The 25,506-nt window shown below is 36.1% G+C and overlaps 2 protein-coding genes across 2 annotated transcripts; both read left to right on the top strand.

Annotated features, from left to right (window-relative positions):
• Positions 1–902: 902 nt before the first annotated feature.
• Positions 903–25,506, top strand: LOC149875983 (uncharacterized). The gene is made up of 5 exons (XM_090075924.1): positions 903–975; positions 4,234–5,553; positions 23,084–24,782; positions 25,040–25,206; positions 25,378–25,506. Exons 3-4 carry the CDS (start codon positions 23,552–23,554, stop codon positions 25,138–25,140), a joined length of 1,332 nt encoding a protein of 443 aa, XP_089932050.1. The 5' UTR covers positions 903–975; positions 4,234–5,553; positions 23,084–23,551; the 3' UTR covers positions 25,141–25,206; positions 25,378–25,506.
• Positions 3,607–8,192, top strand: LOC149875984 (uncharacterized). The gene is made up of 4 exons (XM_090075922.1): positions 3,607–7,053; positions 7,287–7,352; positions 7,612–7,668; positions 7,827–8,192. Exons 1-4 carry the CDS (start codon positions 4,263–4,265, stop codon positions 8,144–8,146), a joined length of 3,234 nt encoding a protein of 1,077 aa, XP_089932048.1. The 5' UTR covers positions 3,607–4,262; the 3' UTR covers positions 8,147–8,192.

The following is a 25,506-nucleotide window of genomic DNA, read 5'->3' as shown; positions in this document are numbered from 1 at the left end:
TATCCGTAACTAAAAATAAGATAGAAATTACAAACTTGATACCATATTTTAATTACTCTAACAAAACTAGACGTCATCGCGTGAGAAAATAAATGTTCATAACACATAACCTATTTTTTTGTTTTTTTTTTCTTCTCTTTTTTCCTTTTAATCTCTTTTCTTTCGTCCAAAAAGCGTTTTGATTTTTGCCTCGCCACAAGCGATGAAATCGATAAAAAAAACCTGCTCGGACATTCTCAATTCTCAACAACAAAAGCAATCAAAGTTCTAGCTCTCGAGCACGTGCGCCGACAGGTTGATGAAACCGTTCAAATATGCTCGATCGCTAGAATTTAAAGAAAGAAACAAGCCAGAAACAAACCAAAATAAAAAAAAGCCAAAAACAAAAATGGACATCTTTAGAACGCTTAAATTTTATAAAATATTTTCCTCTGCGTTTTTAACCAGCTAAACTGTCGTAAAGTTTTTTCGGTGCAGTTCATTTAAAAAACTTAGTTTTCAACTTTTAAACGTTTTAGACTTCTCGTTTAAGGCAGTCGAAAGAAATGAGTCGACTCACTCTCTCTCTCCCTATTCGGTTTTGTTTTTGTTTATTTGTTTTTGTTTTTTCTTCGTTTGCCTTCGTTTGCCTTTGTTTGCTTTTGGAAAAGTTGTCGCCATGCGAGACTTAGTTTTTTTTTTTTTTGCTCAAATTGAGCACAAGTGAGTTTCTAGTCTTGAAAGTGTGCAAAGTGTGGGCCAATCTGGTGGCTGGAGTGATGACACGTGAATGCTGGAAATTCCAGACTTTGAGCGGATTCAGCGTACATAGAAAGAAAATGTAGCATTCACGTGGGTCTCTCCTAAGCGTGCCATTGGTCGGTCTGCTGTCCTTAAGTACCCCCCTCCCCCCCCTCAACGTCACGTTTGCTCAACTTTCTCGGTCTTTGGCGCCCAGAGAAAGCTTGAGGAAGGATAAAAAATGGCGAGGTTTCGGTACTGCGTTTTCTGTTTTTCTTATTTGTTTTTGTTTGTTTGCTTGTTTGTTTGTTTGTTTGTTAATTTTTTTAATTTTTTTTTTTTTTTGTTTGTTTCGTTCGTTTGTTTGTTTGTTTGTTTCGTTTGCTTCGTTTGTTTTGTGATGTTTTGTTTTCCCTTCTTGATGGCACAAAACAGAAGCAAACAAGACTTTCGGTTATATTCGGTTATATTCGGTTCAATAAAAGTTTGTTGGTTTCTGCACAACAACAACAACAACCACAACAACAAAAGTCCCTCTGTCCCTCAAAAGCAGTTTCTCCTCTGTCCTAAAGAAGAGCCTCTTTGTAATCGATCTTGTCTGAATGCAGCTCTCCTTTTGCCTACAGGTTTTTATTCCAACCCTTTTGTTGTTGTTAGTGCCATGTTGTTGTTATTGTTATACTCTGTAAAAGCAGTTGTTGCTGTTGTACTTGTTTGTTGTTTCTAAAGACACTGTTGTTGCTGCTGTTAGCGCTGTTAGTAATCACCCACTTGGCTTGTATTTTTGTTTCTTGTTTTTGTTTTTTGTTTTATTTATAAACACTCTCTGAGTAAGTGATGCTGTTGCTGTTGTTGTTGTTACAGTTGCAATGAGTGTTTGTTAATGTTCCCCCACTTGGCTTGTACTTTTGTTTTCTGTTTTGTTTTTTTTTTGTTTTTGTTTTTTTTTTCTCAACACTCTCTGAGTAAGTGATGCTGTTGCTGTAGTCGTTGTTATAGTTGCAATGAGTGTTTGTTAATGTTCACCAACTTGGCTTGTTTATAATCTATTTTATTTTATCAACACTCTCTGAGTCAGTGATGGTGTTGCTGTTGCTGTTGTCGTTATTATGCTTGCAATGGGAGTTGTTACTGTTCACCCACTTTGCTTGTTTTGTTTTTATTTCTTTATTTTATCAACACCCTTTGAGCCAGTGATGCTGTTGCTGTTGTTGTTGTTATAGTTGCAATGAGTGTTGTTAATGTTCACCCACTTTGCTTGTGTTTTTGTTTTTGTTTATCAACACCCTTTGTGTCAGTGATGCTGTTGCTGTTGTTCTTATTACAGTTGCAATGAGTGTTTGTTAATGTTCACCAACTTGGCTTGTTTATAATCTATTTTGTTTTATCAACACTCTCTGAGTCAGTGATGCTGATGCTGTTGTTGTTATTGTGCTTGCAATAAGTGTTGTTAATGTTCACCCACTTTGCTTGTTTTGTTTGTGCTTTTGTTTTTGTTTATCAACACCCTTTGAGTCACTGATGCTGTTGCTGTTGGTGTTATTATAGTTGCAATGAGTGTTAATGTTCACCCACTTTGCTTGCTTTATTTGTTTGTTGCTTTTTTTTTTATCAACACCCTGCGAGTTAGTGATGCTGTTGCTGCTTTTGTCATTTTACTTGTATTTATAGTTGTTACTGTTCAGCCACTTTGCTTGTTTTTTAATCTGTTTTATTTTATCACCACTCTCTGAGTCAGTGATGATGTTGCTGATGCTGTTGTTGTTATTTTACTTGCAATGATAGCTGTTACTGTTCAGCCACTTTGCTTGTTTTGTTTGTTTGTTTGTTTGTTTTTTTTATCAATATCCTCTGAGTAAGTGATGCTGTTGCTGTTGTTGTTGTTATAGTTGCAATGAGTGTTTGTTAATGTTCCCCCCCTTGGCTTGTACTTCTGTTTTCTGTTTTGTTTTGTTTTTGTTTTTTTTGTTGTTTTTTTTCTCAACACTCTCTGAGTAAGTGATGCTGTTGCTGTAGTCGTTGTTATAGTTGCAATGAGTGTTTGTTAATGTTCACAAACTTGGCATGTTTATAATCTATTTTATTTTATCAACACTCTCTGAGTCAGTGATGCTGATGCTGTTGTTGTTATTATGCTTGCAATAAGTGTTGTTAATGTTCACCCACTCTGCTTGTTTTGTTTGTGCCTTTGTTTTTGTTTATCAACACCCTTTGAGTCACTGATGCTGTTGCTGTTGGTGTTATTATAGTTGCAATGAGTGTTAATGTTCACCCACTTTGCTTGCTTTATTTGTTTGTTGCTTTTTTTTTTATCAACACCCTGCGAGTTAGTGATGCTGTTGCTGCTTTTGTCATTTTACTTGTATTTATAGTTGTTACTGTTTAGCCACTTTGCTTGTTTTTTAATCTGTTTTATTTTATCACCACTCTCTGAGTCAGTGATGATGTTGCTGATGCTGTTGTTGTTATTTTACTTGCAATGATAGCTGTTACTGTTCAGCCACTTTGCTTGTTTTTTTTTTGTTTTTGTTTTGTTTGTTTGTTTGTTTGTTTTTTTATATATCCTCTGAGTTAGTGATGCTGTTGTTGTTATTATGCTTTCAATGAGAGCTGTTACTGTTCACCCACTTTGTTTGTTTATAATCTGTTTTATTTTATCAACACTCTCTGAGTCAGTGATGCTGATGCTGATGCTGTTGTTGTTATTATGCTTGCAGTGAGAGTTGTTACTGTTCACCCACTTTGCTTGCTTATTGTCTATTTTATTTTGTCAACACTCTCTGAGTCAGTGATGCTGATGCTGATGCTGTTGTTGTTATTATGCTTGCAATGAGAGTTGTTACTGTTCACCCAATTGTTACTGTTCACCCAATTTGCTTGTTTTGTTTTTTTATTTGTTTTTTTGTTTGTTTTTGTTTTGCTTGTTTTTTTTTATCAATACCCTCTGAGTCAGTGATGCTGTTGCTGTTGTTGTTGTTGTTGTTATAGTTGCAATGAGTGTTTGTTAATGTTCCCCCACTTGGCTTGTACTTTTGTTTTCTTTTTTGTTATGTCAACACTCTCTGAGTCAGTGATGCTGATGCTGTTGTTATTATGCTTGCAATGAGAGTTGTTACTGTTGTAGTTATGTCTGTCATTTGTCCTTGTTAGCAAGTTCTATTTGCCCTCTCTTGCCTTTTTTCAACACAGTTTCTTTCTTTGAGTCATATGGTTGCGAGATCCTCTCAAACTCCATCTCTTTATTTATTTGTTTCTTTTTTTTTTTTTTTTTTCTCATTCTCCTTCTCATAATAGCAATCACTGCTGCCACCATGCATGTAATGCTAGTTGCTCTCATTCTTTTTCATTTGCTAGTGGAAACTTTGTTTCTTCTTGTTGCTCTCTTTTCTTTCTTTTTTCTCTTTTGCAGAGGATTCGAAAAAACACAGCTCTTCCCTGCAGTTGTAAACATTCCAGGATTCCAGGATGCAGGCAGAAGAAAAACACTCTCACTAACTGTCTTCTTTTTTTTAGCATAAACCGTTGCAAACAAACACCTGAACATGTCTTCTTCACAAGAAAACAACACTGTTGTTGCCCCTTCTCCGAACTCTAAAGCGAAAAAAAAGAAAAGAAGGCAGTCACAAGAACAGAGAGACTTAAAGCTCAAAAACAAAGTCAGGGCCGCATTAGTTGCAGCGTGTGGCTCCGTAAACAGGGTTGTACCTTTCTATGGTACCAAGAAGAGGTACGCTGTTAGCTGTCCGATGCCTTTGTGCAAACATTCCTCCACAAGCATTAAAAGACACTTGACTAAAAAAGATCATTCTTGGACTTTGGATGAAGCTTCCATCTTTTACTCTGCAATGGTCAGGAAGTTTCAGCATGCTCGTCTCGAACGCAAGTCCGGCTGTCCAAAACCTTACCCCTGTTTGCAATGTTGGAAGTATTACGACCGACTGGACATACACTTGAAAGAGACTCATTTCTACGATTCCAAGACGATCAAACAAAAGATTGCAGAGGCAAAGCGATACGACAACGACAAGCTCTATGTCCCTCAATTTATTCGACCTGCCTTCTTTGGTATTAAGCCAGTAGCTGAACAAGCGTCTGCATCAGGCTCTGCATCCTCTGCTCCTGGGCCTTCCTCCTCTTTTTCTTCTCCGGTTCTTTCCTCTGATCCTCTTTTAAGCTTGCCCTCATCAGTTGCTGGTTCGTCCGAGGCTCCTTCTGCAAACCACTGCACCTCTGTAGAAAACAAAGAGCTGAACACCGAATCCGTCCTAGACTCTGATTTTAATTCCTTAAAGCACTTGGTTTCCAACTCCTCCGTCTTGACAGAAGATAAGAGACTCTTGTTTCAGCTGGACAAAGATGCTTTTCACTTTTATTACCAGTCAGCAGATGAGCTCTTCAGAGATTTTGAAAAGTGGCTTGTGGTAGCCAACAACAACACTTTGTCACAAGCAAAGATCTACAAAAATGCAGTTGTTGAAATATTGACATGTTGTGACAGCACGCTGACGCTGCACCCGAACGCTCTCACCAATTCCAACGTTTTGGAGGATAGATACTTTTCCATGCACTTTAAAAACATTCAGCTCAATTCCAAGCTGAGTGAACTTGACCAAACAAAAGCCATGTCTTGTCACACGTTGTACAACCGCCTTGTCTACCTTTGTCTCCTGTTTCGTTTCAGTGAAGCCAGGAATGTCTATTTCGGACTTTCTCATGAGGCCATCCGACGTTTGCGCTGCAAGGTGGAGGAGTTACAAAAAGTGCTGAGGCCCTTTCGTTCTTTGAGGAGGAGCCTTGTGAAAAGCAAAAAATGCATCAACATCATCAATGTCAGTTTGCTGAACGAATATGGCAAGTCTGCATACGTAAGACAGTTAGTGGAATCGATTAGAAAGCCGTCTCTTACACCGACTAGAGACAATGCTGTGTCTCTACGAAACCATCTTCTGCTCTCTGTCACTGTAATTAACAGTTTAAGAAAATCTAACATTGCTCTTTTAAACATTAGAGACTACATGGCTGCTGAGAAGAGTGAGTGTGGATATTGCATTGTGCAAGAGCGCTACAAAACAGCATACAAGTACGGAGCCAAAAACATTCTAGTGCCGAACGACTTGAAAGTGTTGATCGATATTTATTTGCTGAGATACAGAGACCTTCTTGTCAACGACTCTCACTACATGGCTGCAGACACCAAGACTGTTTTGGAGTTGAGCGACTGCTACAGGCCCCTTTTTCCATCGATGAGACCCAACAAAGACGAATGTGTGACACTCGGTGCAACTAGAGTGCCTGTTTACCAGATGGGTTCCTCTGCTATCTCCTCTTGCCTGACGTCCTGCTTCAGAAAAAGCCAAGTAAACATTCCCATGAAGCGTCTTACTCCCACTTGCATTCGCGGTTCGATAGCCACTTACTTTGCCAACAACAGCAAAGAAGATCGCGAGCGGTTTGCTACACTCTACATGAAGCACAGCAGGAACACAATGGATAGCTTTTATGTGTCCCAGTGGAACGCTGCAGAGGAGTTGCGCTTTGCCCTGGGCATCGGACAGTCCTTCGGAGTCATAGAGTCTTTGACTGTTGAAAAGTCTGAGAGACCACCAAAGAAGGAGAAGGATGTGATGGACTGGCTCCAAACTAATGCAGAGGAGTACGGTTTTCATGAGGTTGAGGACATCTTTGAGGAAGATTTAGACTCCGGTTCTGACTCTGAAGAATGTGCTGCTACTTTCAGCTGTACCACAGTGGTTCCGTTTTCTCCAGCTGTAGAAAACAATGTTCCTTTAGAGGATAGCAACGACCATGCCGTAGATTTCTTGTGTGAACCTACCTCAACTCCTGTTTCGTCTGTTCCATCTGAACAAACAATCGCTGGTCCAGTTCTTGAACTATCCCCTGCTCTTGCACAACTAGTTCCTAACGAACAAGCTGTTTGTATGGATGTAGATCAGACTCTAGCTGTTCCTGTTGGCACAGCTTGTTCTCCTCTTGCATTAACATTATTTCCTGATGAACCGGATTTTATTGAACACCATGCAAAACTTTCTCCAGTTTACTTTAATGAGCAAGTGGTTGCCAAACCTGTTTCTGCTTCTCCTTCTCAGCAAGTCGCTTTCTGTCCTTCAAAAGAGGTCTTTTCTGTTCCTCTGACTCCTAGCCTTGTTGCTTTTCAGCAAACATTGGCCAAACCCAGTTTGTTTCTTTCATCTGATCCAGTTTCAGCTGTTCCTGTCCAACAGGCTGGTACTGTTCTTGCAAAGCAGCTCTCACCTTATGCTGTTCAATCTGTTGGTAGCCTATTTAGCCAAAGTCTTGCCTCTACATCCAGAGGTAAATTCTTTTTGATTTTTGATTTTTGATTTTTATGCAAATCTCAACACGCTTTCAAAAAATGAAAATGCCCAAATCAACTCCTTGCCCTATTGTTATTGTTAGAGCTGATAAAAAAACAAAACAAAACAAAAAAACAACACAGAAGTGTGTATGTATTTGTTGCAGGACTAATTCTGTGATTGCTTAAATGTTTATACAAGTGAATGATACTAAAACTGATTATGTTTTAGAAGTAAAAGATCCAAGAAGAAAAAAAATCAAGTTGGAAATGCCATCTTTCACTCAAGAACTCATCGGTAATGTAAAACCTAATTTATACAAAGATATATAAACACAAACCTCTTCTTGCACAATTTCAGATGGTTAACTGTTAACAAAAACTAGCCATCATTGCTAAGTGCACTTTTAGAAAGTTGTGTCTACCCGATTTCTAATGATGAAGTTAGAAACATCACCGTTAGAAATCATGCACAGCTTGTTATCATCTCTAACACTTAGAAACTGTTGATGGTTTTTATGAATTAGAAAAATGAACATGGTTTTATTTTATTTCAGGATCAACTCAGCCAAGAACAAAGGAAAACAAAGCAGAAGTTAGCCAATGCCATTTAGGTAATCTTTCAAAAACCAGTTATTGCTATCAGTGCAAACAATAAGGTCAACAAAAAAAAAATAAATAAAAAAACAGAATAAATCTTGTCTTACTTCAGAACCAAATGAATATTTGATTTAATCACTTTGTGTTATGACTTGAGTTTGTAAAATTTTAGATGAAATAGTTGAAGAGCTGAATGCTTGCCCTGGCCACAACGAATGGTTCAACACCAGAAGTTTTCCACGATGTGCAGCTTTGGTGTTGGCATACATCTTGCAAGACGTGTTTACAGATGTAAGCTCAAGTTGCTCGTACAAAGATTACCTTGGCATCTTGGCAAATCATAGCAGTGACAAGCTCATTCATGTCTTGCAAAAGTACTCCTACCAAAGCCATATTAAAGACAAAATTAAAAACATGAAGCTAAAAATTCAAAAAGAGGGTAGTTTAGAAAAGTTTGTTCAATATGGCAATATCGTGAAACCATTTATGTAGTTTAGATAAGTTTGTTCAGTTTGGCAATAAAGATGGGCCTTTTGTGTAGTTTGTTTTATCTATGCTTTTGCAAATATTTTTATCTGTTTCGCTAAAGACATAATAAACAAGAAGTTCTGTTAAACTGTTCTCACATTTCTTATTTAAAGATAGTTCAAACTTTTTTTTATCTTTAAAAAAAAAAAAAAGAAGTCGTTTTGTTATTCTGTGAAAACTTTTAATAGAGTTGCATTTAGAATTACTTCTGATGTTTTTAAGAGTTTGTTAAAAAGCAAAATAATATTTCCTGTGATGTTAAACTGCATAAGTGAAATTTAAAAAAGGAAAACTGCTCCAACCATTTTTCGGAAAAAGAAATCAAAAAGTTCCTTATTTTAAAAGATCTAGACATCCATTTCTTCTTCAGCAAAATAGCGAGGCTTTTTTATGAACTCTTACTCTCTATTTTTTCATATCTTTACACAAAGGATTTTGTTTAGATCAATGTAAACATACATAGAAGTATATTATGTTTTTTTTTTTTTTTTGTTTTTATGCAGTCTAACTTTTGTTTCACTTCTATTTTATTTTACGTTTATCTTGTATTTTATCATGCCTTATTGGTTTTTGCGTTTTGTGATGTCAAGCTGCGTAAGCTAAACTTAAAAGGGGAAAACTACGCTAACTTTTCTTTGAAAAAATATTCAAGAAGTACCTTAAACGAAAGAGAAAGCACACGAATCTTGCCATCCAATTCTTCTTCTGCAAAGTAGCGAGGCTTTTTATGTACTTTTGCTCTCTAATTTATCTCTATTTACGCAAAGGGTTTTATTTCAATGTAAACACGTATAAAAGAATACTTTGTTAAAAATAATGTTAAAGGAGTTGCGTAAAAAAAAACGTCTGAATAAAGTTTCTTTACAAAAAAAACAACTAAGAAACAAGCGCGCCTAAGAAAAACCAGATCGCGATTCACTAAGTCAAAAAACGAAAGAAACAAAGTTTAAAAGGTCTTTCTAGACAACAAATTCTATTTTTGGCAATGCAGTTTTTGTATTTATGCAACCTAACTTTTGTTTGACTTCTATTTTATTTTACGTTTACCTTGTATTTTATCTTGCCTTTTTGTGTTTTGTGATGTCAAGCTACATAATCTAAACTTAAAAGAAGGAAACTAGGCTAACTTTTCTAGTAGAATATTATGTTGTTGGTTTTGTATGCAGCCTAACTTTAGTTTCATCTATATTTTATTTTGCGTTTATCTTATATTTTATCTTGTCTTTTTGAGTTTTGTATTTTGTGATGTCAAGCTACATAATTTAAACTTAAAAGAAGAAAACTAGGCTAACTTTTCTTTGAAAAATTGTTCAAAAACTACCTTACACCGATAGAGATAGCTCACGAATTTAAAAAGTTGCATCTATTCATCTTCTTCTTCAGCAAAGTAAAGCTTTTTATGCACTTTTACTCTCTAACTTACCTATATTTGCGTAAAGGATTTTATTTAATTCAATTTAAACATAACTAGTAGAATATTATGTTGTTGGTTTTGTATGCAGCCTAACTTTAGTTTCATCTATATTTTATTTTGCGTTTATCTTATATTTTATCTTGTCTTTTTGAGTTTTATATTTTGTGATGTCAAGCTACATAAGCTAAACTTTAAAGAGGAAATTTACGCTAACCTGTCTTTGAAAAACTATTCAAAAACTACCTTTAACAAAGTAGCGAGGCTTTTTATGCGCTTTTACTCTCTAACATACCTATTTTTGCGCAAAGGATTTTATTTAATTCAATTTAAACATGCCTAGTAGATTATTATGTTGTTGGTTTTTTATGCAGCCTAACTTTAGCTACATCTATTTTTCATTTTACGTTTGTCTTATATTTTATTTTATCTTTTTGTGTTCTGTGATGTCAAGCTACATAAGCTAATGTTAAAAGAGGAAAGCTGCGCTAACCTTTCTTTGAAAAACTATTCGAAATCTATTTTTGAGATAATCTAGATTTAAAAGAGGAACACTACGCTAATTTTGCTTTGAAAAAACTCTCGAAAACTAACTTATTCGATAGAGATAGCACACAAATTTAAAAAATTGTATCTACTCATCCACTTCTTCTACAGCAAAGTACTGAGGCTTTTTATGCACTTTTATTCTCTAACATACCTATATTTGCGCAAAGGATTTTATTTAACTCAATGTAAACATACATAGAAGAGTATTGTTACCCGTTTGTTTTATGCAGCCTAACTTTAGTTTCATCTATACATTATATTGCGTTTACCTTATATTTTATCTTGCCTTTGTTAGTTTTGTGTTTTGTTATGTCAAGCTTCATAATCTAATCTTAAAAGGGGAAAACTGCGCTAACTTTTCTTTGAAAAAGTACTCAAAAAGGACCTAAATCGATATAGATAGCTCACAATTTTAAAAAGTTGCATATAGTCATCTTCTTCTTCAGCAAAGTATCGAGGCTTTTTATGGATTTTTACTCTAACTTTCCTATATTTGCGCAAAGGACATTATTTAATTCAACTTAAACATGCCTAGTAGATTATTATGTTGTTGGTTTTTTATGCAGTCTAAACTTTGTTACATCTATATTTTACGATTAACTTATATTTTATCTTGCCTTTTTGAGCTTTGTGTTCTGTGATGTCAAGCTACATAGTCTAAACATAAAAGAGGAAAACTACGCTAAACTTGCTTTGAAAAACTATTCAAAAACTACCTTTAACAAAGTAGCGAGGCTTTTCATGCACTTTTACTCTCTAACATACCTACATTTGCGCAAAGGATTTTATTTAATTCAATTTAAACATGCCTAGTAGATTATTATGTTGTTGGTTTTTTATGCAGCCTAACTTTAGTTTCATCTATATTATGTTTTAGGTTTATCATATATTTTATCTTTTCTTTTTGAGTTTTGAGTTTTGTGATGCCAAGCAACTTAAGCTAAACTTAAAAGTGGAATGCTACGCTAACCTTTCTTTGAAAATCTATTCATAAACTACCCTAGACAAAAGCTAGATTTAAAAGAGGAAAACTACACTATTTTTACTTTGAAAAAACTTTCGAAAACTACCTTAATCGATAGAGATAGCACACGATTTTAAAAAATTGCATATAGTCATCCACTACTTCTGCAGCAAAGTAGCGAGGCTCTTTATGCACTTTTTCTCACTAGTTTGCTTATATTTACGCAAAGGAATTCATTTAATTCAATCCAAACATATATAGAAGATTATTATGTTACGATTTTTTTTTTCTTTTATGCAGCCTAACATTTATTTCACCTACATTTTATTTTACGATTAACTTTTATATTACCTTTCCTTTTAGTGTTTTGTGTTTTGTGATGTCAAGCTACATAAGCCAAACTTTAAAGAGGAAAACTACGCTAAGCTTTCTTTGAAAAACTATTCAAAAACTACCTTAAACAAAGTAGCGAGGCTTTTTATGCACTTTTACTCTCTAACATACCTACATTTGTGCATAGGGTTTTATTAGATTCTAGTAGGTTATTACGTTGTTGTTTTTTTATGCAGTCTAACTTTAGCTTCATCTATATTTTATTTTACGTTTATCTTATATTTTATTTTGTCTTTTTGAATTTTGTGTTTTGTGATGTCAAGCTACATAAGCTAAACTTAAAAGAGGAAAGCTACGCTAACCTTTCTTTGAAAAGCTGTTCAAAAACTACCTTAGACATAATCTAGATTTAAAAGAGAAAGACTACGCTATTTTTGCTTTGAAAAATCTTTCGAAAACTACCTTAATCGATAGAGATAGCACAGGATTTTAAAAAGTTGTATCTAGTCATCCACTTCTTTCACAGCAAAGTAGCGAGGCTTTCTATGCGCTTTTACTCTCTAACATACCTATTTTTGCGCAAAGGATTTTATTTAATTCAATTTAAACATGCCTAGTAGATTATTATGTTGTTGGTTTTTTATGCTGCCTAACTTTAGCTACATCTATTTTTCATTTTACGTTTGTCTTATATTTTATTTTATCTTTTTGTGTTCTGTGATGTCAAGCTACATAAGCTAATGTTAAAAGAGGAAAGCTGCGCTAACCTTTCTTTGAAAAACTATTCGAAATCTATTTTTGAGATAATCTAGATTTAAAAGAGGAACACTACGCTAATTTTGCTTTGAAAAAACTCTCGAAAACTACCTTATTCAATAGAGATAGCACACAAATTTAAAAAATTGTATCTACTCATCCACTTCTTCTTTTTATGGATTTTTACTCTCTTATTTACCCAAATTTGCGCAAAGGACTTTACTTAATTCAACTTAAACATGTCTAGTAGATTATTAAGTTGTTTGTTTTTTATGCAGCCTAACTTTAGTTTCATTTATATTTTATTTTACGTTTATCTGATACTTTATCTTGTCTTTTTGTGTGTTGTTTTGTCAAGCTACATAAGCTAAACTTAAAAGTGGAAAAGTACGCTAACCTTTCTTTGAAAATCTATTCAAAAACTGCCTTAGACATAAGCTAGATTTAAAAGAGGAAGACTACGCTATTTATGCTTTTAAAAAACTTTCGAAAAATACCTTAATCCATTGAGGTAGTGCACGAATTTACAAAGTTGTATCTAGTCATCCACTTCTTCTATAGCAAAGTAGCGAGGCTTTTTATGCACTTTTGCGTTCTAATTTATCTCTGTTTACGCATATGGTTTTTGTTTATTTCTATGTAATGATATACAAAAGAGTATTTTGTTAAAGATTATGCTGCAGAGATTATGCTGCAGGAGCTGCGTAAAAAAACTCTGGCGACCTTTCCTTAAGAAAAAAGCAACTGAAAGACATGTGCGCCTTAGAAAATTCAAATCGCGATTCACCAAATTAAAAGACGAAAAAGAACGACCTTTAAAAGCTCTCACTAGACATTTGTGTTTATGATAGGCAATGCAGTTTTTGATTTTATGCAGCCTAACATTTGTTTCATCTATATCTTATTTTACGTTTATCTTATACTTTATCTTGCCTTTTTGAGTTTAGTATTTTGTGATGTCATGCTAAATAAACTATACTTTGCTAATTTTTATTTGAAAAAATATTCAAAAACTACCTGAATTATAAGCTAGATCTAAAGGAGGAAAACTACGCTAACTTTTCTTTAAAAAAAATATTTAAAAACTACCTTAAACATAAGCTATATCCAAAAGAGGAAAACTATGCTAACTTTTCTTTAAAAAAATATTTAAAAACTACCTTAAACATAAGCTAGATCTAAAAGAGGAAAACTACGCTAACTTTTCTTTGAAAAAATACTCAAAAACTACCTTAAACATAAGCTAGATCTAAAAGAGGAAAACTACGCTAACTTTTCTTTGAAAAAATACTCAAAAACTACCTTAAACATAAGCTAGATCTAAAAGAGGAAAACTACGCTAACAATTCTTTGAAAAAATATTCGAAAACTACCTTTAAACATGATTTAGATTTAATAGATGAAAACTACGCTAACATTTCTTTGAAAAAACATTCAAAAACTACCTTTAAACATGATTTAAATTTAATAGATGAAAACTACGCTAACATTTCTTTGAAAAAACATTCAAAAACTACCTTTAAACATGATTTAAATTTAAAAAAGGAAAACTACGCTAACATTTCTTTGAAAAAATATTCAAAAAGTACCTTAATCGAAAGAGATAGCACACGAAATTAAAAAGTTGCATTTAGTCATCCGTTTCTTCTTCATCAAAGTAGCGAGGCGTTTATGCACTTTTTATTCTCTAAGTTATCTCTACTTACGCAAATGGCTTTTGTTTATTTCAATGTAAAACTTTTCAAAAGAGTATTTTGTTAAAGATTATGCTGCAGGGGCTGTGTAAGAAAACTCTGGTGACCTTTCTTTAAGAAAAAGCAACTAAAGTAGATGTGCGCCTAAGAAAATCCAAATTGCGATTCACTAAATTAAAAGACATATACAACAAACTTTAAAAGTGAAACTATTTTTACAAGCGTATTTGGTAAAGATGAAATGTTCTTATGACATTTTAACGTTACGAAAGGGATTTTCTTCTGTTCAAATATTTATTACAATTTAAAGTGTTAAATAATGTTACAGAAACGACCTAAAACGCCTGTTGTATTAATTTAAACGAACAAAATAGATAAAAAAAAAGAAAAACTATCATTAAAAAAAAAAAAGTAAAAAAAGAAAAGAAATAGAAGTTGAGGAAAAATAAAAATAAGAACTTCTAACAAAGAGCTCTTCTTTTTATTTTTCAGATTTTAGATGCTTAATTCCTTGAATGAAAAGTTGAACTGATGACTCACTACTAAGGTTGTTCCTAGCCTTCCGTTCTCAAACTAGGCCATTCTGAGAGGCTGTTTGATTAAGTACCGTTGATAGTAGTATCGCACGTAAGAGACTTCTAAAACTCTGATTATTATTAATTCCTGGAATGAAGAGATGACTTCATACTCACTAACGAGGTTGTTCTTAGCCATCCGTTCTTAAACTAAGCAAAACAGTGAAGTTGTTTGATTAAGTATCACAGTTTGCTGATTTGCACATGCACCATTGCCGAAACTGTGATGCTTGGTTCCTTGATTGGATTGAAGAAGCTCATCACCATGCATTTTACAAGCTGTCCGTTGTTATGTTTTGCAATTCAGTGGTTCTGTTTTGCAATTCATTTTCTGTTTGTTTAAGTATCATCGATGGTGGTGTCGTGCATGCAAACTTTCCGAAACTCTGATGCTTGTTTTTCTTGAATGGAGAGATGAGCTTATACTTTAGGTGACTTTTAAAACTGCAGTAATTAGTGCCTCGAATGGAAAAACGAACTCATTCATTACAGACCAAGGTTGTTCCTGGCCATCCGTTAACATATTAGGCAACAGTACAGCGAAGCTGTTTGTTTTACAAGCTTTTGTCGTTTCGAGAAATCACTACATTAAGCATTCATCTTGATACACGACTGATGGCCAGGTTCTGATTTTCGAATGAAAAGAAGAGTCGCATCCGACCACCGGTCGGCTTTCGACGCAAAACAGCTGTACACACTCGTCCAACGATCCAGTGACTAACTGTTGCAACGAGAAAGTTAGCTTTATTTGTCGTGCAGATTGTCCGCTTTGACGTAAAATGCTAGAAATTTGCTGAACGCTCGGTTTGCGCCGCCCAAGAGTCATTCTGTTTCTGCGTTGCCAGCGTCTGTCGGCTAAATACAACTGTAGACTCCGCGCAAGCTTTTTCACCGCAAAAGTTGTACAGAGCCACACCGAAGGCTAAAATCGACTTTAAGGTCGAAGGTTAAAATCGACCCTAGAGGTTTGAAAACGACGTCACGAAATTTTCAAGACATCATCGAAGAAAATTACGGCGGCCAGATGCAACTCTTAGTACTAACTCTACTAATCTTAGTACGTTAAGCATTCCAGTCGAGAGATCAGACGTTTTTTCGTCACCTAAGAGACCGGCCGATGCGTTTGCGACGCTGCGGAAAGAAAGAAGATGGCAAACCACAGGGTTGTTACCGTAACAAACCTCCGTGAGTACCTCCATCTCGAGTGGCTTTTGAAGAAACGTTCGTTTTAAACTCAAAGGGATGGTTGTTAAAGCTCACAAACGCCTGGTTAACGATTTTCTAACGGCAGACACCGTGTTTACAATGGATACAGACCGATTAACTGAGCCCAAAGCGCAAGATCTATCAGAAAACTCCTCTAGGTCGATGCAACGAGACGACTAGACACGTGCGTCTAAAGGCATTTTACAATTGAAGGACGCCCCTCGTGGGCCCTTTAACCTTAACACTAAACTCCTGCTTGATATCCTCGTCCCCAGGTTTCCAAACCGTAACCCCAACCCCCTCTAATCCTAACCCCCTTACCCTCTAACTCTCCCCCCTCAAAAAAACAAAAAACATAAAAAAGCAAACAAAACGAAAAAAAAACTTGCTTCCCTCCTCACTTTTAGCTCTAGGATGCAACACCTTTTTGCCGCCCTCCGCTAGAAGGGAGTAGGGAGTAACGAAAGCTTGACATCAAAGTAGCGTTTCGTATGAGATTTGTTTGCCAAAATTTGAGCGTTTTTAAAAAAGCCAAGACTTCGTCAGAGGGGTTTCTTCTTTTCTCCTAAAGCTATCGATCGATTAAAAAGCTCAAAGCAAAGAAATTCAAAACAAAATACAAAAACGGGAAGTTTTAGTTTCTGCACCACAAGCCAAGCACTAGTTCAAACTGGAGATAATAAAAGGAAATCGAATGATCTCACTTCTCAAACCACTGAGCTGCCATTGGTCGGCAGTCTCTTGTTTGGAGACCATTGAGCTGCCATTGGTTGGCTGTTTAATCGTTGCGATTGGTCGGCAGTTTTATCGTTGGAGACCATTGAGAGATATAAAAGGAATTTTTTTTTTGAGCACAACATTAAACGTTAAATCGTTAGATGTTGTTATAAAGGCACCATTAGAATGCGATGTCCTCAAATATTTTCCTCGATATTTTAATAAGTAAACAAAAACAAAACTAAGTCTTGCAACTGGCGAAAACTTTCAATAAGCAAACAAAGCAACAACTTTCCTTTCGAGTTTTTTACATTTTAAACAAAAGACAAACAAAGAAAAAAAAAAAACAAACAAAAACAAAAACAAAAACAAAAAAACAAAACAAAAACAAAACAGAAAAGGGAGAATGAGTGAGTCGACTGATTTCGCTCAACTGTCTTAAACGAGAAGTCATAAACGTTTGCTTGTGCCAGCAAGTTGCAAATTAAGTTGTAAATGAACTGCACCGCAAAAACTTAACCACAGTTTATTAAGCATATTAAGCCTTTGCTGACATGTTAAGACATTTTAAGCCTTTGCTATTATCATGAGGCTTTTGCTCCACGAGCCAAAAAAGTACGCTAGAGTTGACAAACTGCATCGCGGTCGAAAAGTGTAATTACGCCAACACTTTTATCCGTTTTAAGCATTTCGTTTTCGCACGAACAACAATTAAAGCAGCTCGTTGAGCTTAACGACGTTCGTATTTTTTTTCGAAGCCAAAACTTCGGCTATAAGTAGAATGAAGAGGCACTTCGAAAAACAACAAAGCTGTTCGCAGTCGATAGCAACGAGCGACAACATCTCTGCGAGTCTGGCATCAAGGTAAACAGTTTTTTTACATTTTCATTTGTTAGTGCCACTTTTGCGTACATTATGTATTCAAAAATTTGTTGCTGACGCTAGATTTTTCGTTTTCAATGAACAACAGTTGCAACCTCTAGCCGTTTGCTAAAACAGCTTGCTAGGACAACCAAATCAATCATATGTTGTGAAAATTTCTTTTTGTTCAACTGACTAAGGAAGATCGAGCGAACGCTTTTTTTTTTATAACTTGTTTGTATCATATTGCTATTAAGAAAACAGCGTTGTGTATACTAAACGTGACATAATTGGCAATTATCCGTAACTAAAAATAAGATAGAAATTACAAACTTGATACCATATTTTAATTACTCTAACAAAACTAGACGTCATCGCGTGAGAAAATAAATGTTCATAACACATAACCTATTTTTTTGTTTTTTTTTTCTTCTCTTTTTTCCTTTTAATCTCTTTTCTTTCGTCCAAAAAGCGTTTTGATTTTTGCCTCGCCACAAGCGATGAAATCGATAAAAAAACCTGCTCGGACATTCTCAATTCTCAACAACAAAAGCAATCAAAGTTCTAGCTCTCGAGCACGTGCGCCGACAGGTTGATGAAACCGTTCAAATATGCTCGATCGCTAGAATTTAAAGAAAGAAACAAGCCAGAAACAAACCAAAATAAAAAAAACAAAAAACAAAAATGGACATCTTTAGAACGCTTAAATTTTATAAAATATTTTCCTCTGCGTTTTTAACCAGCTAAACTGTCGTAAAGTTTTTTCGGTGCAGTTCATTTAAAAAACTTAGTTTTCAACTTTTAAACGTTTTAGACTTCTCGTTTAAGGCAGTCGAAAGAAATGAGTCGACTCACTCTCTCTCTCCCTATTCGGTTTTGTTTTTGTTTATTTGTTTTTGTTTTTTCTTCGTTTGCCTTCGTTTGCCTTTGTTTGCTTTGGAAAAGTTGTCGCCATGCGAGACTTAGTTTTTTTTTTTTTTTGCTCAAATTGAGCACAAGTGAGTTTCTAGTCTTGAAAGTGTGCAAAGTGTGGGCCAATCTGGTGGCTGGAGTGATGACACGTGAATGCTGGAAATTCCAGACTTTGAGCGGATTCAGCGTACATAGAAAGAAAATGTAGCATTCACGTGGGTCTCTCCTAAGCGTGCCATTGGTCGGTCTGCTGTCCTTAAGTACCCCCCTCCCCCCCCTCAACGTCACGTTTGCTCAACTTTCTCGGTCTTTGGCGCCCAGAGAAAGCTTGAGGAAGGATAAAAAATGGCGAGGTTTCGGTACTGCGTTTTCTGTTTTTCTTATTTGTTTTTGTTTGTTTGCTTGTTTGTTTGTTTGTTTGTTTGTTAATTTTTTTAATTTTTTTTTTTTTTTTGTTTGTTTCGTTCGTTTGTTTGTTTGTTTGTTTCGTTTGCTTCGTTTGTTTTGTGATGTTTTGTTTTCCCTTCTTGATGGCACAAAACAGAAGCAAACAAGACTTTCGGTTATATTCGGTTATATTCGGTTCAATAAAAGTTTGTTGGTTTCTGCACAACAACAACAACAACCACAACAACAAAAGTCCCTCTGTCCCTCAAAAGCAGTTTCTCCTCTGTCCTAAAGAAGAGCCTCTTTGTAATCGATCTTGTCTGAATGCAGCTCTCCTTTTGCCTACAGGTTTTTATTCCAACCCTTTTGTTGTTGTTAGTGCCATGTTGTTGTTATTGTTATACTCTGTAAAAGCAGTTGTTGCTGTTGTACTTGTTTGTTGTTTCTAAAGACACTGTTGTTGCTGCTGTTAGCGCTGTTAGTAATCACCCACTTGGCTTGTATTTTTGTTTCTTGTTTTGTTTTTTGTTTTATTTATAAACACTCTCTGAGTAAGTGATGCTGTTGCTGTTGTTGTTGTTACAGTTGCAATGAGTGTTTGTTAATGTTCCCCCACTTGGCTTGTACTTTTGTTTTCTGTTTTGTTTTGTTTTTTTTTTGTTTTTGTTTTTTTTTTCTCAACACTCTCTGAGTAAGTGATGCTGTTGCTGTAGTCGTTGTTATAGTTGCAATGAGTGTTTGTTAATGTTCACCAACTTGGCTTGTTTATAATCTATTTTATTTTATCAACACTCTCTGAGTCAGTGATGGTGTTGCTGTTGCTGTTGTCGTTATTATGCTTGCAATGGGAGTTGTTACTGTTCACCCACTTTGCTTGTTTTGTTTTTATTTCTTTATTTTATCAACACCCTTTGAGCCAGTGATGCTGTTGCTGTTGTTGTTGTTATAGTTGCAATGAGTGTTGTTAATGTTCACCCACTTTGCTTGTGTTTTGTTTTTGTTTATCAACACCCTTTGTGTCAGTGATGCTGTTGCTGTTGTTCTTATTACAGTTGCAATGAGTGTTTGTTAATGTTCACCAACTTGGCTTGTTTATAATCTATTTTGTTTATCAACACTCTCTGAGTCAGTGATGCTGATGCTGTTGTTGTTATTGTGCTTGCAATAAGTGTTGCTAATGTTCACCCACTTTGCTTGTTTTGTTTGTGCTTTTGTTTTTGTTTATCAACACCCTTTGAGTCACTGATGCTGTTGCTGTTGGTGTTATTATAGTTGCAATGAGTGTTAATGTTCACCCACTTTGCTTGCTTTATTTGTTTGTTGCTTTTTTTTTTATCAACACCCTGCGAGTTAGTGATGCTGTTGCTGCTTTTGTCATTTTACTTGTATTTATAGTTGTTACTGTTCAGCCACTTTGCTTGTTTTTTAATCTGTTTTATTTTATCACCACTCTCTGAGTCAGTGATGATGTTGCTGATGCTGTTGTTGTTATTTTACTTGCAATGATAGCTGTTACTGTTCAGCCACTTTGCTTGTTTTGTTTGTTTGTTTGTTTGTTTTTTTTATCAATATCCTCTGAGTAAGTGATGCTGTTGCTGTTGTTGTTGTTATAGTTGCAATGAGTGTTTGTTAATGTTCCCCCCCTTGGCTTGTACTTCTGTTTTCTGTTTTGTTTTGTTTTTGTTTTTTTTGTTGTTTTTTTTCTCAACACTCTCTGAGTAAGTGATGCCGTTGCTGTAGTCGTTGTTATAGTTGCAATGAGTGTTTGTTAATGTTCACAAACTTGGCATGTTTATAATCTATTTTATTTTATCAACACTCTCTGAGTCAGTGATGCTGATGCTGTTGTTGTTATTATGCTTGCAATAAGTGTTGTTAATGTTCACCCACTCTGCTTGTTTTGTTTGTGCCTTTGTTTTTGTTTATCAACACCCTTTGAGTCACTGATGCTGTTGCTGTTGGTGTTATTATAGTTGCAATGAGTGTTAATGTTCACCCACTTTGCTTGCTTTATTTGTTTGTTGCTTTTTTTTTTATCAACACCCTGCGAGTTAGTGATGCTGTTGCTGCTTTTGTCATTTTACTTGTATTTATAGTTGTTACTGTTTAGCCACTTTGCTTGTTTTTTAATCTGTTTTATTTTATCACCACTCTCTGAGTCAGTGATGATGTTGCTGATGCTGTTGTTGTTATTTTACTTGCAATGATAGCTGTTACTGTTCAGCCACTTTGCTTGTTTTTTTTTTGTTTTTGTTTTGTTTGTTTGTTTGTTTGTTTTTTTATATATCCTCTGAGTTAGTGATGCTGTTGTTGTTATTATGCTTTCAATGAGAGCTGTTACTGTTCACCCACTTTGTTTGTTTATAATCTGTTTTATTTTATCAACACTCTCTGAGTCAGTGATGCTGATGCTGATGCTGTTGTTGTTATTATGCTTGCAGTGAGAGTTGTTACTGTTCACCCACTTTGCTTGCTTATTGTCTATTTTATTTTGTCAACACTCTCTGAGTCAGTGATGCTGATGCTGATGCTGTTGTTGTTATTATGCTTGCAATGAGAGTTGTTACTGTTCACCCAATTTGCTTGTTTTGTTTTTTTATTTGTTTTTTTGTTTGTTTTTGTTTTGCTTGTTTTTTTTTATCAATACCCTCTGAGTCAGTGATGCTGTTGCTGTTGTTGTTGTTGTTGTTATAGTTGCAATGAGTGTTTGTTAATGTTCCCCCACTTGGCTTGTACTTTTGTTTTCTTTTTTGTTATGTCAACACTCTCTGAGTCAGTGATGCTGATGCTGTTGTTATTATGCTTGCAATGAGAGTTGTTACTGTTGTAGTTATGTCTGTCATTTGTCCTTGTTAGCAAGTTCTATTTGCCCTCTCTTGCCTTTTTTCAACACAGTTTCTTTCTTTGAGTCATATGGTTGCGAGATCCTCTCAAACTCCATCTCTTTATTTATTTGTTTCTTTTTTTTTTTTTTTTTTCTCATTCTCCTTCTCATAATAGCAATCACTGCTGCCACCATGCATGTAATGCTAGTTGCTCTCATTCTTTTTCATTTGCTAGTGGAAACTTTGTTTCTTCTTGTTGCTCTCTTTTCTTTCTTTTTTCTCTTTTGCAGAGGATTCGAAAAAACACAGCTCTTCCCTGCAGTTGTAAACATTCCAGGATTCCAGGATGCAGGCAGAAGAAAAACACTCTCACTAACTGTCTTCTTTTTTTTAGCATAAACCGTTGCAAACAAACACCTGAACATGTCTTCTTCACAAGAAAACAACACTGTTGTTGCCCCTTCTCCGAACTCTAAAGCGAAAAAAAAGAAAAGAAGGCAGTCACAAGAACAGAGAGACTTAAAGCTCAAAAACAAAGTCAGGGCCGCATTAGTTGCAGCGTGTGGCTCCGTAAACAGGGTTGTACCTTTCTATGGTACCAAGAAGAGGTACGCTGTTAGCTGTCCGATGCCTTTGTGCAAACATTCCTCCACAAGCATTAAAAGACACTTGACTAAAAAAGATCATTCTTGGACTTTGGATGAAGCTTCCATCTTTTACTCTGCAATGGTCAGGAAGTTTCAGCATGCTCGTCTCGAACGCAAGTCCGGCTGTCCAAAACCTTACCCCTGTTTGCAATGTTGGAAGTATTACGACCGACTGGACATACACTTGAAAGAGACTCATTTCTACGATTCCAAGACGATCAAACAAAATTGCAGCAAAGCAGATACGACAACGAGAAGCTCTATGTCCCTCAATTTATTCGACCTGCCTTCTTTGGTATTAAGCCAGTAGCTGAACAAGCGTCTGCATCAGGCTCTGCATCCTCTGCTCCTGGGCCTTCCTCCTCTTTTTCTTCTCCGGTTCTTTCCTCTGATCCTCTTTTAAGCTTGCCCTCACCAGTTGCTGGTTCGTCCGAGGCTCCTTCTGCAAACCAATGCACCTCTGTAGAAAACAAAGAGCTGAACACCGAATCCGTCCTTGACTCTGATTTCGATTCCTTAGAGCACTTGGTTTCCAGCTCCTATGTCTTGACCGAAGAAAAGAGACTCTTGTTTCAGCTGGACAAAGATGCTTTTCACTTTTATTACCAGTCAGCAGATGAGCTCTTCAGAGACTTTGAAAAGTGGCTTGTGGTAGCCAACAACAACACTTGGTCACAAGCAAAGATCTACAAAAATGCAGTTGTGGAAATATTGACTTGTTGTGACAGCACGTTGACGCTGCACCCAAACGCCCTCACCAATTCCAATGTTTTGGAGGATAGATACTTCTCCTTGCACTTTAAGAAAATTCAGCTCAATTCCAAGCTGAGTGAACTTGACCAAACAAAAGCCATGTCTTGTCACACGTTGTACAACCGCCTCGTCTCCCTTTGTCTCCTGTTTCGTTTCAGTGAAGCCAGAAACGTCTATTTCGGACTTTCTCATGAGGCCATCCGACGTTTGCGCTGCAAGGTGGATGAGTTGCGAAAAGTGCTGAGGCCCTTTCGTTCTTTGAGGAGGAGCCTTGTGAAAAGAAGAAAAAGCATCAACATCATCAATGTCAGTTTGCTGACCGAATATGGCAAGTCTGCATACGTAAGAGACTTAGTGGAATCGATTAGAAAGGCGTCTCTTCCGCTGACTAGAGACAATGCTGTGTCTCTACGAAACCATCTTCTGCTCTCTGTCACTGTAATTAACAGTTTAAGAAAATCTAACATTGCTCTTTTAAACATTAGAGACTACATGGCTGCTGAGAAGAGTGAGTGTGGATATTGCATTGTGCAAGAGCGCTACAAAACAGCATACAAGTACGGAGCCAAAAACATTCTAGTGCCGAACGACTTGAAAGTGTTGATCGATATTTATTTGCTGAGATACAGAGACCTTCTTGTCAACGACTCTCACTACATGGCTGCAGACACCAAGACTGTTTTGGAGTTGAGCGACTGCTACAGGCCCTTTTTCCTTCGGTGAGAGCCAACAAAGACGAAGGTGTGACACTAGGTGCAACTAGAGTGCCTGTTTACCAGATGGGTTCCTCTGCTATCACCTCTAGCCTGACGTCCTGCTTCAGAAAAAGCCAAGTAAACATTCCCATGAAGCGTCTTACTCCCACTTGCATTCGCGGTTCGATAGCCACTTACTTTGCCAACAACAGCAAAGAAGATCGCGAGCGGTTTGCTACACTCTACATGAAGCACAGCAGACACACAATGGATAGCTTTTATGTGTCCCAGTGGAACGCTGCAGAGGAGTTGCGCTTTGCCCTGGGCATCGGACAGTCCTTCGGAGTCATAGAGTCTTTGACTGTTGAAAAGTCTGAGAGACCACCAAAGGAGGAGAAGGATGTGATGGACTGGCTCCGAACTAATGCAGAGGAGTACGGTTTTCATGATGTTGAGGACATTTTTGAGGAAGATTCAGACTCCGGTTCTGACTCTGAAGAATGTGCTGCTACTTTCGGTTGTACCACAGTGGTTCCATTTTCTCCAGCTGTAGAAAACAATGCTCCTTTAGAGGACAGCAACGAACATGTTGTAGATTTCTTGTGTGAACCTAGCTCAACTCCTGTTTCGTCTGTTCCTTCTGAACAAACAATCGCTGGTCCAGTTCTTGAACTATCCTCTGCTCTTGCACAACTAGTTCCTAATGAACAAGCTGTTTGTATGGATGTAGATCAGACTCTAGCTGTTCCTGTTGGCACAGCTTGTTCTCCTCTTGCATTAACATTATTTCCTGATGAACCGGATTTTATTGAACACCATGCACAACTTTCTCCAGTTTACTTTAGTGAGCAAGTGGTTGCCAAACCTGTTTCTGCTGCTCCTGCTCAACAAGTTGCTTTCAGTCCTTCAAAAGAGGTCTTTTCTGTTCTGCTGGAAACAGTGTCTAATGTTGCTTCACAGCAAGATAATCTTATGGCTGTCACACGTGTTTTCCATGCTCCTCCTGAAGCTGCTCTTCTTGAACCTGCTCTTCTTGAACCTGCTCTTCTTGAACCTGCTCATAAGCAAGTGGTTGCCAAACCTGTTCATGTTGCTCCTTCTCTGCAAGTTGTTTTTAATCCTTCAAAAGAGGTCTTTTCTGTTCCTCTGGCTCCTAATCTTGTTGCTCGTCAGCAAACGATGGCCAAACCCAGTTTGTTTCTTTCAGCTGTTCCAGTCCAACAGGCTGGTACTGTTCTTGAAAAACAGCCCTCACCTGGTGCTGTTCAATCTGTTGGTAGTCTATTTAGCCAAAGTCTTGCTTGTACATCCAGAGGTAAATTCTTTTTGATTTTTGATTTTTATGCAAATCTCAACACGCTTTCAAAAAATAAAAATGCCCAAATTAACTCCTTGCCCTATTGTTATTGTTAAAGCTGTAAAAAAAAAAAAAAAAAAGAAAAACAATAAAAAAAACAAAAAAAAAAACAAAAAAAACAACACAGAAGTGTGTATGTATTTGTTGCAGGACTAATTCTGTGATTGCTTAAATGTTTACACAAGTGAATGATACTAAAACTGATTATGTTTTAGAAGTAAAAGATCCAAGAAGAAAAAAAATCAAGTTGGAAATGCCATCTTTTACTCAAGAACACATCGGTAATGTAAAACCTAATTTATACAAACATATATAAACACAAACCTCTTCTTGCACAATTTCAGATGGTTAACTGTTAATAAAAACTAGCCATCATTGCTAAGTGCACTTTTAGAAAGTTGTGTCTACCCGATTTCTAATGATGAAGTTAGAAACATCACCGTTAGAAATCATGCACAGCTTGTTATTATCTCTAACACTTAGAAACTGTTGATGGTTTTTTTATGAATTAGAAAAATGAACATGGTTTTATTTTATTTCAGGATCAACTCAGCCAAGAACAAAGGAAAACAAAGCAGAAGTTAGCCAATGCCAATTAGGTAATCTTTCAAAAACCAGTTATTGCTATCAGTGCAAACAATAAGGTCAACAAAAAAAACAAATAAAAAAACAAAATTAATCT

This window comes from Hydra viridissima, unplaced genomic scaffold (genome assembly GCF_058129835.1).
Source record: "Hydra viridissima isolate aposymbiotic clone 2 unplaced genomic scaffold, HvirCarnegie_v1 scaffold_77, whole genome shotgun sequence".
Classification (NCBI taxonomy): domain Eukaryota; kingdom Metazoa; phylum Cnidaria; class Hydrozoa; order Anthoathecata; family Hydridae; genus Hydra; species Hydra viridissima.
Note: the sequence above shows the minus strand (reverse complement) of the source record. Positions and strands in the feature narration are given on the sequence as shown.

Coding starts and splice junctions, on each gene's coding strand:
- LOC149875984 (XM_090075922.1), top strand. CDS start 4,263: ATGTCTTCTTCACAAGAAAACAACACTGTTGTTGCCCCTTCTCCGAAC. Junction 7,054..7,286: donor TCTTGCCTCTACATCCAGAG/GTAAATTCTTTT, acceptor ATTATGTTTTAG/AAGTAAAAGATCCAAGAAGA. Junction 7,353..7,611: donor TTTCACTCAAGAACTCATCG/GTAATGTAAAAC, acceptor ATTTTATTTCAG/GATCAACTCAGCCAAGAACA.
- LOC149875983 (XM_090075924.1), top strand. CDS start 23,552: ATGGGTTCCTCTGCTATCACCTCTAGCCTGACGTCCTGCTTCAGAAAA. Junction 24,783..25,039: donor TCTTGCTTGTACATCCAGAG/GTAAATTCTTTT, acceptor ATTATGTTTTAG/AAGTAAAAGATCCAAGAAGA.